General features: G+C 54.6%; 4 protein-coding genes across 4 annotated transcripts; 1 reads left to right on the top strand and 3 right to left on the bottom strand.

Annotated features, from left to right (window-relative positions):
- Nucleotides 1–118: 118 nt before the first annotated feature.
- Nucleotides 119–992, top strand: EsH8_V_000824 (HotDog domain-containing protein; the record flags this gene model as incomplete). Its single annotated transcript, XM_083273340.1, has 3 exons — nucleotides 119–192; nucleotides 537–587; nucleotides 644–992. The coding sequence occupies 3 exons, from the start codon at nucleotides 119–121 to the stop codon at nucleotides 990–992; spliced, it is 474 nt and encodes a 157-aa protein (XP_083126055.1).
- A 56-nt stretch (nucleotides 993–1,048) lies between these two features.
- On the bottom strand, nucleotides 1,049–2,173 carry EsH8_V_000823 (uncharacterized protein; the record flags this gene model as incomplete). Its single annotated transcript, XM_083273339.1, has 2 exons — nucleotides 1,049–2,038; nucleotides 2,114–2,173. 2 exons carry the CDS (start codon nucleotides 2,171–2,173, stop codon nucleotides 1,049–1,051), a joined length of 1,050 nt encoding a protein of 349 aa, XP_083126054.1.
- Nucleotides 2,174–3,497: 1,324 nt separating this feature from the next.
- Nucleotides 3,498–5,057, bottom strand: EsH8_V_000822 (mate-domain-containing protein; the record flags this gene model as incomplete). Its single annotated transcript, XM_083273338.1, has 2 exons — nucleotides 3,498–4,417; nucleotides 4,478–5,057. 2 exons carry the CDS (start codon nucleotides 5,055–5,057, stop codon nucleotides 3,498–3,500), a joined length of 1,500 nt encoding a protein of 499 aa, XP_083126053.1.
- Nucleotides 5,058–9,000: 3,943 nt separating this feature from the next.
- Nucleotides 9,001–12,104, bottom strand: EsH8_V_000821 (uncharacterized protein; the record flags this gene model as incomplete). The annotated part of the gene is made up of 5 exons (XM_083273337.1): nucleotides 9,001–10,168; nucleotides 10,522–11,002; nucleotides 11,082–11,665; nucleotides 11,783–11,856; nucleotides 12,009–12,104. 5 exons carry the CDS (start codon nucleotides 12,102–12,104, stop codon nucleotides 9,001–9,003), a joined length of 2,403 nt encoding a protein of 800 aa, XP_083126052.1.
- Nucleotides 12,105–12,911: the final 807 nt, after the last annotated feature.

Genomic DNA, 12,911 nt, shown 5'->3' with positions numbered 1-12,911 from the left:
CTCACCTCAGAAGTTTTAAAGGGCCGCATTAGACAACCTATAGACCAATACCAGTAATTGCCACTATCGCAAGGTCATAAGCATCCGAGACTCGTTTCCATTACATCAGGCCGTCATCATGGCAAGCTACGCGCTGCTGAAGAAGCGTCGAAGGGAGGACTATCATTACATCCTGGACTACCGGACCCGATGGTAAGCTTACCTCTACGCATCATAGTTGTCGCAACTTGTTGTTGCTGCTCTTCTCCTCCATGTCATTCGTCTCTCCCTTTGCCGGCCTTACAATGAATGGACGAGGCTTGTTCTTCACAAATGTTCAGGGAGGGGCTAGGTGTCACTGCAACCGGATGGACCCCCCTCTCGATGCGTCTACCTCCATCTGTTGATGCTTCTCACACACTCAACTCGACTCTATGGACAACAAGGGGCGTATGTTATCGTGTGCCACTGCATGCTCCTCATCTGCATCATCGGATTTCACTTTTGTCAGGCTTTTTTTGCTGCTTGGGTAGTCGATAACAATAAGGTTTCCCTAGGGCCGACAATGACATGTACCACCACATGAACAACAGCATCTACAACTTCCTGTATGCTTCTCAAATCCAGCAAAAGTACTTTTCAAGTGTCCGACTAAAGGTTACAGATATGACTCGGTCGTCAACACATACCTGATTGAGCAATGCAAACTTTCGCCCGCGAAGTCTGAGCAGCATGTCCTCGTGGTACACTCACACAGCGATTACTTTGCTTCCATCTCTTTCCCCGCAGTTGCGCAGCTGGCGCTACGAGTGAACAAATTGGGAAAATCCAGCGTGACGTACGAGATCGCCCTCTTCGAAAAAGGAGTGGACGAGGTGAGGGCTGTCGGGGAGTTTGTCCATGTTTTTGTCGAGAGATCTACCGGTCGCCCAGCCGCATCTGGCATGACGGACGAAATGCGGAGGGGGCTGGCGCGGATTCTTGCAGTGGAGGGCAGGGAAAACAAGCTCTAAAATTGAACTCTATCACCCACCCACTAGGTCTAGAGCTTATTGTAGTGTACAATGTCTTACTGCTGCAACTGCAGCTTCTGCAGCACTCCGCCTTGTTCACCACTCTTGAAGATCTTCTCGAGGAGCTCCAAGTCCGCCAACGCCTCTTCGGGAGACTGCAGCGGGTTGGGTTTTCCTGTCACCAAAGCTTCTGCCCATGCCTTGACTTCCTCCTTTACACCACTCGTCTGCTCAAAGTGGGTTGTCCGTGCTTCGCCATCGAATGGCTTGACAGTGAGGTCGTGGCTCGACAGGGTGACGCTGCCATTTTCGCCTGCCACCTGGAAGTCGAAGGCGCTCAAAGTTGAGCCGACGCTGACGGCGAAAGAGCCCGAGGCACCCGACTTGGTCTTGACGACAGCATTAATTGTGTCAATGGGTGGGAGATGCTCTCGGGTCAAGTCCGAGAAAGCCGCAACCGAGTCCGGCGCCGCCTCCTTGCCGAGCAGCAGACGAAGTGCGGCAGCAAAGTGGACGCCACCGTCGAGCAGGAATCCACCCTGGTAGTCGGGCTTCTTGCGCCATGCAGTCTCAATGTACTTACCGCCCAACTTCACGAAGAAGAAGACCCTCACGTTGAAGCCGATGACCTTGCCCAACTTCTGCACCTCGTCTCGTGCCGCAGTGTAGCGGGGCTGGAAGCGGTAGTTCTCGGCCACAGCGAAAGTCACACCCTTCTCAGCAGAGACTTTGTTGTAGTACTCGATCAGCTTCTGGGCTCGAGCGATGTCGGCGGCGATGGGCTTCTCAGCCAGGACATGCTTCCCAGCTGCAAGTGCCTGCTCAATATAGTCGGGCTGGTTCAGGATGGGCAGTGCCAAGATGAGAGCCTGGATGTCGTCGCGGGCAAGTAAGTCCTTGAAGGACTTGCCATCGCCCGAATCATCGGAGTACAGATCAGGCGACGCACCAGCCTTGGTGACCAGCTTTGCCGTGTCCTCGGCCGACTTGCGGGACCGCGAGTAAATGGCCTTGAGTGTGAGGTGATCGCTCGCCTCCACAGCAGGCTATGGGCACGCAGTAACGTCAGTGAGCTCGAAGGTTCCAACCACCTTGAATGAGACGTCTGTTGGCTGGCTTACCAAGTGTTCTTCCTTGGCGAAAATACCACCTCCAACAATGGCTACTCCGATGGGGGCCATTGTGTTTGATTTGCTTATCTGGTATCGGATCGGCGACGTGGTGAGCGTGGTTGTTTTTTTCTTCTTCTTTCTTTTTCGGTTACAGGGCGGGCTTGAACAGGGAGGAGCTACAATATACTCAATGGCGGATGACCGGATGCCGTATCGACCTTTTGTCAGGGACGAGATAGAAGAGTGCACTGAGAAGGAGGAATTGAGTTGATATATCTGCCCGCGTTCTTTGTGTTCCGTAGTCGGTCGTGCAGCAGGGTATGCATTAACAGTCCCTCTTCGCACACATACATACCTAATGGGCTTCTCCAGCTCCAGTAACTAGGCATGCACACAATGCCATCATCGTCACCTTCCTCCAATGCCTGGGGAGCTCTCTCGATTGTAGTGGGGGTTGTCTGCGGGGTTCAGCATTTGGTGACACAACCGCCCCACCGCAGTACGGTTAATACATGGCACTATCGTAGCCCGGTGCTTCAGTCGGTTGCGCTCTGTTAGCGGCCGAGCACGTCAAGTCGTTCTTGAATTGCCATTGCCACGACCCGCCTAACTATTTTTGGAAAGTCCAACAGTTCTATTGGGGTGCTTAGAACTATGGAAACAAACTCTGGACATAGAGGTCCGCCGAGGGTTTCTTGCATCGCGCCTTCTTCACCCTGGCCGAGTGCTCGTTCCGCGGCCTCTTTCTTGAATCGGTACACATGCCGGAAATTGGGAGAAAGATTGCGAAGCGATAGCACGAATGGTACCTGCTGTTTGTACCCTTGGGTGATGTCCGTTTTTTTGGCCCAGGTTATCGAGGGAAAAGCACGAGCTAGCTAGCTTGCTTAATACTTGCTTGCTTACTATTCTCCCAAATGGATTTTTCTCCCCATGTTTGACTTGTCTACACATGCCGTCTCAGCCGTGATGGTTTTTATTTTTTATTTCATTTTCAATTCTTCGCCATCGCCGTTTTCGCCGAGCTAATGTTTGGGCCACCTATCAACCGCCACCCACCTCCTCACCGTCTTTTGTGTACATACATGGATGAAATAGCCCAAGAAGAAGAAACTACAGATAACGACCAACACCAACGAAGTCCGCCAACCAGATGAAGACAATGGGCTGTATATGCAGACACGCACTCTTCCCCCCGTTCAATGGTTCGGTATCGCACCGTTTATCCGACACGGCCACTTTGCCAGTCGGCCATCTAGTTCATGCGCTTCGTTTCTCATCATCTTGTTCTTCACCACACAGCAGAACTTGTCAGTAATAACCCGAGCCATTCCCCCTCTTCGAATACTGCTTACCATCGTGGCTTCCAATCCTGGGGGCGAGTCCTTGGTCTCTACACCACTCCAGCATCTCTAGCCTCTCCGTCGCTGCCGTCGTCGTCGAGCCGATCCAGCGCTCGCTGACACTCCTTATCCCATTTGCTGAATCCAACAATCACCCATTCCAGCGCTCCAACGAGATACAGAGCAACGCATTGTCCGACCCACAGCCCGGCGAGTCCCCAGCCATGGAAGGCTAGGTATATCCCGGCTGGGAGTGCCCCGCCGTAGTAACTGACGAGGTTTACCGCAGCACCGACCCACTGTCGGCCCATACCCCGAAGCGCACCACCGCATGAGCCGTTTAGTCCGTCTGCAATCTGGAACAGAGCGACATACGGCATCACTTCGCCCACAAGCCGGACAACTCGCTCGTCGTCATTGAAGATTCTGCCAAATACATCCTTTGTTGCCATGAGGACAGTAAGCACCACGGCCCCAAGAATCACGGACAGAACCGCCGCCGAGTGTGCCGCTATCGCTGCATCCCGCGGTTGTTGTGCGCCCAGCAGGTTTCCGAGTCTGGCCGACGCTGCCACGCCGAGGCCGAAAGGTATCGTGTTGATGACTTGATCCGCAGTCATGATAACCGACTGCGCCGCCAGCGGTATTGTGCCAAGTCTTCCGGCGGCTAGTGCGACAATCTCGAAAGCCCACCATTCTGTACCGACGTGGACGACTCCCAATATCGCCAGCTTAGCAAAAGGTCCGATGTTCTTGACAGCTTTGCGCAGCTCCAGTCCACCCCAGCACTCCTTGCCCTGGATGAAGGCGGCGTAAGCCACAAGAAGGAGAAACGAAACCCAGTACGAAATGCCCGTAGCGACTGGGGCGCCGTACAAACCCAGACCAAATGTGTGGACGAAAAGATAGTTGAGCCCGGCATTCATCGGAGACGTAATAAGGAGTACATACGTGCCTGGGCGATAAATTGCTAACACGGCTGCGTCAGTTTGGCCCGTAGGAAAAAACACAATCGGGATCCATGACTTACCTTGAGCCTGCAAGTACTTCTTCATGGCTTCAAACCACACATACCCCAACCCGCCCGGGATCAAGTATCGCAAAAACGTCGAGCTTTGCACACAAATGAACTCCTCTTGGCCCAGCGCCCGGAACACAGGTTCAGAGAACCACCACAACGCCGCCGTTACCACATAAAATGCTGACAGGACGATGATACCTCTCTGCAGGAGCACGCCCAAGTCGTGCTTGTTCGACGATCCCGTGAAACTACTTGATGCCAGCGTATCGAGCGCTGTTGTGCCACCCAGAGCGATGAGCCATGCTGTTGCCATGGCGAACATGTAGCTAAACGCAGCAGTGGCCAGAGCTTCTGGGCTTAGTCTGCCGACAATAAGCACGCTGAGAGTTTGCAAGCTGTTCTGCAGCGTGTAAGCCAAGATGACGGGAATGGCGGCCTTAGCGAGGAGCAGGATCTCGGCCAGACATTGCCGGATTGGGTAGGATTCCTCGGGGGCGGATACGGGAGGCTTCGGAAGCAGCGCCGTGGTCTCGGACGGGAGCGGTACCGCCGACGATGCCAATGTATCGGACGACGAAGAGTCCGGCATCTTCGTTCTTGTTCGGAAGACAGCCGACAACTCACTTCAGTCGTCGATTTGGGACCAGTGTCTCTGCAGTTCCGCAAAGTTGAATAATGTTTTACCGAAGGATGGCTAAGTCGGCCGAAAGCACGAGTCAAGAAAGGTGTCGCACGAAACCGGTGAGACAAGATTGAGGCTCGGCACCGCATCCAAACACCAATATGCTTTGAGGAAGTGGAAGTGAAGGTTCAGACGGTCAAAAATCGACAAAAAAACTGGGAGACAGGCCCCGGCATTGTATACTGCATTTCTGAAAACCTCGTCTCAAGATCCATCCCAAGCTCGCCTCGAATAATCAGGCACGAGATAGCTGACAAGAGTCAATTGCCACATGCAAATGCCCGACTCGTCAACCCAATGGCCAACAATTGACTTTGGTCGCCTCTCGCGAGGCATGCCCAGCTCCTACTGCGCGGGGAGATCCCCTCAATTGACGGCTCAAGATTGGACAGCGATAAGTGTGCATATCGGCCGACATGATTTTATTTCACGCTTGCGAGGGTCTACACGTGTGAGCAGACGTTAGACGGGGGATTGTTGGCTTTGAATGGCTGCATCATGTGGCGCATGGCAAACGGCCCATCCGAACTGACGCAATACATGAAGCCCGATACCTCGAAGAAGCAAGCGGTTGACATTCCACGCAGTTGCCGCTACTCTGGCCTACCTTGGGGTTTTTATTCACAACGCGGCGACGTTTTAACGATAAGAAAAGTGTGTGCAACGCCCCGGAAATAACAACCTCAGATCTATGGGGGGGCATTACAGCGCTAGGCTAAGAGGAGGAGCCGATAGGCAACCGATGCAGAATACTTATCTTGCATCATACTTATCCGTGGGTTGAAGGCCTCGGGACTAAGTTGAGCCTGCCGCTGCGGCTGCGGCGGTCAAGGGCTCGATGACCAAGCGGCCAACGGCCAGCGGCCGACACCGGCGTCCGGTCTAACCAAACGGCCAAGTGGAGAGGGAGGGGGCGTTGTCTTATCGGCCAGTGGCATCGCTTTCAATGCGCATTGCTTCACAACAGCATTGAATGAAAGCCCAAGTACTCTTCTCGTCAGAGGGACTTGTTCAGGTCCCAGCGCGCAAGTACCGAACCAAACCCACCCTGAGCTCACCTGAAGACGATCGCCAGGCAGAGAAGACAGACCGGCCGGCAAGGCACATGAATGAAAACAAACCGTCAGCTTGCATCGGTGCGAGAGTGGATACGGAACGAACAGAGCAGCACCAGAAGCCCCCCTAGACGAACCTTGGCCAAAGAGGGTAAAGACGAGTTCAAAAGCCGAAGTACTATGGTACAATACCAAAGCGCGCCGGTGGGGTGGTTGTCAGTCGAACAGGTGCTCGATTGTCATCATGGGTCCCCGTGTGCCACTTTCTCACTCTTGCAGAGGCGAGAAGGTGACCAAACTAAGAACAGTGAAGCTTCGACCGCAGAAACTTCTCGAAAAGAACCGGAATAGTCCTAGTTCGATTTCATGGTAGCATGCCCAACGTCAGCTGCGGCCAATCGACGGTGAAGAACAGGACTAATGAACATCGATGCCATGTGCTTCTCATGAGTCGAGATCGCGCAAAGGCGTCCAGGAACAAGGGCTCACGCTCCTGCAACAAGAGGCTACTTTAGGTTGAGTTCAACTCACGTTGGCCTGATTTGGTTACATCACAACCAGAGACTTGATTCGAGTCGAGCGTGATCAACTGTGGGAACACTTTGAGAAGGTAGAGTACATTTGCATAGAACACGACGACTGCGTCATACCGATCTCATGTTTGCGGTTGAAGACTAATGAGTCCTGCAGGGCGAAAGCTAAAGTCTAAATAGACGAACCCTGCCCGTCGACGCCCGCCAGCTGAGCGGCGAAGAAGATGCCCTTCTCGTCACATCTTGATAGTAGCCACGCATGGGCGTTTCCCTCCATCACGCAAGGTACAAATCAAAACCAGAGAAAGTGCCTGTTCTGAAATAGGACATGGCAGCCTTCGGCGTGTACTCGTTCTTTTCTTTGATTGGGGAAGGAACGCGTTCGAAACATGCTGTGGAACGTGGTTCTAAACTCTAAAACTTCTGGGGATCCTCGCCCGCCCAAGACTGGGACCTTGATGAAATCAATTCCGTCCAACACCTTGTACCGGGCAGTGTCTCTACAAGTGTATCCCATACTCGTACGTGTCCGGTTGTACAGTCACCCCACCACACGATGGTCCTCGTTTGCTTCGCCTTCCCTGCTCCCCAACACACTGCACCTTACCTACCACTCTACACACGGCACGATACTTCCAGAGTTGCGTGCCATATCCATACATTTGTATCCATTGCCTTTGCTGCGCCCTACTCTATCTACCATGCACCCTCCATTCCGGAAGCGCGACTACCTCTCCCATCGGATCTCACATATTACACAGGCTTTCCTGGCATTGGTTCCCAGCGGGCGTTCGGGATCGACGCCGTCATACCTTAAGTTCCTCGACCTTTGGCTCGTAACTCCAACGTCACGGGTCGTCACTAATCGTCATAGCTCATCAATTTCTCATCACTGCGGGCGGCGGAAGGAGGAGAGCCCGCGGTGCAGGTCGAAATGACACTATCGGGGGAGCACGGGTGCCAGGTACGGACGTGGTCGGGGACACCTCCACTTACCATTGCCGTCCCGATACTACCACTCTCTACGGGGCGCCAGAGATTGAGACGAGACCCGCCGCTCTACCGTTCTACCGTTCTACCGTTCGCCGTTGCCGTTGCCGCATGCGGCCTTCCGCATCACCGATACCACGCAACGGCACCGGCTTTTGGTTGCAGCGTATCGTCTCTTGGGAGGTGTGGTTTGCGGAAACGGCGTCAAACGGTTTAGGTTCTTCATTGCAGCTTCTGCCACAACCACGTGGCTCCCGCAGACTACCGGACGATGACCGCTTTGCCCTCTTTCCTCCTACCTTGAGCAAGGTCTCCCGTTTCACGGGTCACCGAATCGTGATTCGTCACCCATCCCGGCCGCGACGAGTCGCACGTTGCCGTCAAAAACGTGGACAGTGTCGCATCGCCTTGTAGTGCCAGGACTCAGGAGGGAAGTCCGCACACCCCGGAACACACCAAACGCATATCACCCAACGGGGGGGGAAGGGCACGAAGGGGAGGGGTCAGGAACAGCCATCTTCACCCACTCTTTAGAGTTCAGAGCCGCAGCAAAACCATACAAGCCTCACCCTGGTTCCCTCCCCTGCCACCTTCCAGCCCTTCTTACCCTCTCTTCGCTCACCTGTCGTTACCCCCTTCAACCTTGTCTGCGGAAGGTGTAAGCGCATCCCAGGAGTAATTTCGGAAGTGGAATCGTAGGGATTGTCCATGGGGTGGAAATGACGACGTTATGGCAAGGTAACGTCTCTCGCACACACACAATGACTGCGATCCCAAAAAAATCATCTCCCTTGTCCCCTACCCCCTCCCCCCTTGCCCTATGCTACCCTACCCGTTCTTTTTCTTCCAAAGTCACCTTCATGCAGTAGCTTCCAGTAGCAAGCTGTCCCCTGAACACACCACTACACGACGGCGTTGCCGCCGGCAGCGTGTTTTCTTCACCACCTCGTGGCAAGCCAACTCGTAGCATCCTAGACTGAATCTCCAGAATGGTTGCGGAAAATAAGTCAGGGACCTTATGCTCTAGGACGTCATGCTGTATTCAGTAGTCCGCTCGTTGGGTGGTTCTCTCTCGCTCTATCCCTCTTTTTTTTTCCCCTCCCACCCCTGCGGGAGAAAATCCTTTCTTTTTTGTCGTCTTTTCTTCATCGTGTGATATGCGGCCGTGGAGTACTCCAGCGGTAATATCCATGGCTTCGCAGGAACGGAACCCACACCCCTCCCCCTGGGTGTGTCGTCTTCTCCAGCATCGAATCTTAGGCACACGCCCGCTCACCGCTCTTCGTGCTGCCGCCGCCCTCCTCTTGCTGCTGATGCTGCTGCTGCCGCCGCTGCTGTTCCTTTCCCCCCTCCTTTCCCACCCCTTTCATGCTCCTCTTGAACGATTTGTCCCTTGAGCCAATGCTGCAGCAGCATGCCGGCCCTTGTGGCACCCATGACCATCGCCCAATTTTCCACGCCGAGCGTGAGCGTGCTGATCGTCATCATGTTCTTCACAAACCGCGCATGCGGCGTCCGGTGGCATGCCGGCGCGATGGCCAGCATGATCCAGTGAAAGATGCCCACCGCGCCGGTCCACGTCGACAGGGGTACGCGCCACGTCGTCGTCCAAATCTGCAGAAATTCTGATCCTGTGCATGTGTCGCTCAGCGGGGTCCGGGTCATAATAGCCCGAGTGTAGACTATTGCCGTCATCCGTATAGCCTGGTACATGTAATCCGCGGCCGGATTCTGCTGTTGCTGCGCAGATCGAGGGCTTGTCGGGCAATCGCTGTCGTCCGGAGGAGGCGGCGGAGGACATTCGGACGTCGCGGTGGAGTCGGATCCCGGTATCGATGGCGAGCGGCCCGGTGCAACGGAGCCAGGCCCGGCTGTACCTGTGCTGGAGATGCTCCCGCTACGGACGGATCCTTCGTCGGCGACGCCAAAGTAGCTGCTTGGCGGCGAGCTCCCCTTCGTAGACAGAACCGGCGACTGTACACGGTGCCCCGGGATCGTGGGGTGGAGATTCGAAATGTGCTCGTGCATATACGTCCCCGTGAGTTGGGCTTTGCGGGAGGCGTGCGTCGGTGTCGTTGTCGGCGTACCTGCTGTCGTAGCTGTAATTGTAGTCGCTGTCATCTGTTCGTTCGCGGTGTAGACCGCCTCGACGGCACTGAAGAGATACCTCACATTGTCGAGTATGGAGGCGGTCGCCGGGTGAATGCCAAGACTCTCAACGCAGTCGACAAATGTCGGGAGCACGCCGACGAGCGGTAGAGAGCGAACGAGAGGCGACGCGTGCGCCATGCGCAGGGGCACGTCTTTTATAGGGTCGACGAAGGCGTAGTCGCCCCATGGCGCCGCGGCTCCTTGGCCTGCACCGCCGCGGTCGTCGTCCGACGACAGAGTCAGTAGCAGTGGGCTGTTTTCGTGCGCGAGGGCTATGGAGACATCGTGACTACCAGCATATGAGTCAGTTTTTTGGGAAGGTCAAGACGAGCGAACGGGCATATCGTGTGTAACAGAGGACCCGTTTACGAGTCAAGGTTGGTGAAAGGGCGCCAAAGAGGGTCGGACGGACAAATGGAAACATGGCAAGGCGCAAAAGTAAAGAGGGTAAAAAAAAAAAAAAAAAAGGAAGAAAATTTAAACCCAACGAGAGAGGGAAAAAAAAGCAAAATAGAGGAGACGGCGAAGTAAAACAAAGAGGCGGACAATATAAAAAAAATGGTTAAAATATTAGATATAAATGAGGGTATGAATATTAGACCAATGCCTGCGCCGGCTGGACACGAATGGAAACTCACGTACACAATGGCGTTTTTCGCCAAGAGGCCATTCATACCAAGCTGATCGAGGCCACCTCGTATTCTGATCATGTTCCGCAGGCCTCTGAGGTGGTACCGCAGGTCTTCCTCGGATTCGCCCCAGTACCACTCGGCCACTGTCAGCTGGATGACTCCGGCAATGGCGGCGTCGCCAGGACGCCCTTCGCCGCTGCCGCCGGCGGTTGCGATGATATTGCTGCCTTGGTGAGTACCGGTCCCATGCCCGCTGCCGGACCCGGAGATGAGGCGCTGATTGAGCATCTGTATGGCCTGGCCTTTGCACGTTCGGAGGGCGGTCTCGGGTACATGACCCGTCTCGTGGAGGAAGCATGCCGAGGTGTAAAGGATGATTTGCATCATGAGAGGATCCTGAAGGCAGAAAGGGGCGTAGTAGCGGACGAATGGGTTACTGGGGTCCGGTTCGCCATTAAGAGAGGCCTTGAAGCGGGAGAGGACGGTGAAGTCTGCAACGACGACACACGAGGGAGTTAACGATCCGAGTCTGACACGGTCCATTTTAGGGGAGTACTCCTCGTAACGTACAAATTTTGAGAAGCCTTTTGTTCAGTGCCGTCTGGGCTACTGGGAGATGGCTATACTGCTCTTCCTGTCCGCCAATAGGCCGGTGAAGTCTAGTCTGCACCGTATGCGACCAGCTTGGTAGAATAGGGTCATTTTCGGAGGGGCAGTTGTTGTTCTTGTTGTTAATGCCTCTGTCCTCGAGGATTAGGTTTGGTAATGCGATGCGGCTTGTGAGAAGCTGCTGCGACGCTATTGACGTATCCGAGTCCAGTCTGCTGCTGCTCGGATCGACCAGCTGTAGCCATGATGACGACGACAACGGCGAAACGGCCGCTGTATTGCCGCCGTCGACATGTTGGGAATCTGGTAGTGATGTGCTGCCTGTCAACTGATCGGTGGTTGTCGATTCCGTGCTGAGGGTCGGGTGTGACGCTGTGACTCCCTGTACGGCCCATCCGGCGATACTGACCGATGAATGCCTTGCCGCTGTTTGTGGTTGAGATGCTTGAAGCAGAGGAGAGTCAACTCCGGGGATAGCGTTATGAGGAGGAGCTCGACCACCAGCTCTCGCCGGAGTCAAGAAAGTAGACGTCCCCGGTATTCGGCTAGAGCAAGTATCAGGTCACGATCCAGACGATGACAATACTCGTGGAACTGAGAGAAACAGAAAGACGGAAACCGGGTGAGAGAGAGACAGAGGCGAGCTCATGTATCGGACTTACTTGCCTATGCGATATTCGCAGACTGGTACGGGGAAGCGACGGAGGCAGTTGCCGCATGGTTGTCCTTGGTCGCACTATACTCGGGTTAGTGGTACGATCCTCGGATACGTCTTCAAATACACAGAGGGAGGGCATGGTCATGTCCCCTGGGCCATTCCCTAGCGCTTGGCGAGGGATGCAGAGGCCGGAGAAGGATGGAAATCATCTAAACACACAGTTTACATGCCTTCTGCTTCCGCCTCCTACACTCCCCGCACGACGTTGTCGTCCTCTCGGCTCGCGCGTTGCGCGACGCCCGCGGCTGCTGCGACCCTTCGGACATGGTCTGAAAACGGCTCTTCCCCAGGGTGTCTGTTCCTCTTCGTGTTCCACATAGGCAGACCGGTACCAAACATGACGTGACCTTGGTCCCGGGAGCTCGGTCGATACGGTCTGTAGGGCTGACTTATATGCGTCGGAGTGAAAACTTGGGGTGAGGTTTAACAAGTGAGGGAAAGGGGTGGCTTTGTCTGGCTGCACGTTGTCGGATATTGACACGTTGAGTCTAGCGTCGCGGATGTTTGGCTGAAAGAGAAAAGGGCTACAATTGGCTTCTTTCCGGGGTTGGTCGATTTGCATTAGCCTCGTCGCTAGTGCCGGCATCTGGATTGGCGGCTGGTGACAAGGTTCGGTTTTGGAAGCCGTATGAGAACCAGTCGCTTCAGTCAAAACTGAATGAAAAAGGGATACCGAGTCAACCCCAACAAGTAGACTATGCTGCAGATGGGTCCAGAGAGGGGTTGATGAACGGGTGTAGACGACGTAGCCATACCTGCCGCTCTCAACCTCGTATATACGTCCTTTCTGAGATCAGCCCTCACGGAGGCGGTTCCTTCTCCGATGAGCTATCCGAAAACACGTATGGATGAACACGCTGGGCGTGTTTCCAGCCTTTCAGCCGCATTTTTGGGCATCAGCCACAAACTGAATACAAAACGATGTAGGCCGACCTGTAGCGTGCGCCGCACCGCTTGTCGGCGTATCTTGGCCAAACTTTGTACCCAGTGATACTGGACGCTTGTCCTAGGCCGCCATCCAATTGCGTGCTGGGAGTTCATCATATTCGATAGAGTTGGCCTGTGATCTGACA

This window comes from Colletotrichum jinshuiense, chromosome 5 (assembly GCF_051148585.1).
Source record: "Colletotrichum jinshuiense chromosome 5, complete sequence".
Taxonomy (NCBI): Eukaryota; Fungi; Ascomycota; class Sordariomycetes; order Glomerellales; family Glomerellaceae; genus Colletotrichum; species Colletotrichum jinshuiense.
The sequence above is the reverse complement of the archived record's forward strand: the minus strand, read 5'-3'. Positions and strand labels throughout refer to the sequence as shown.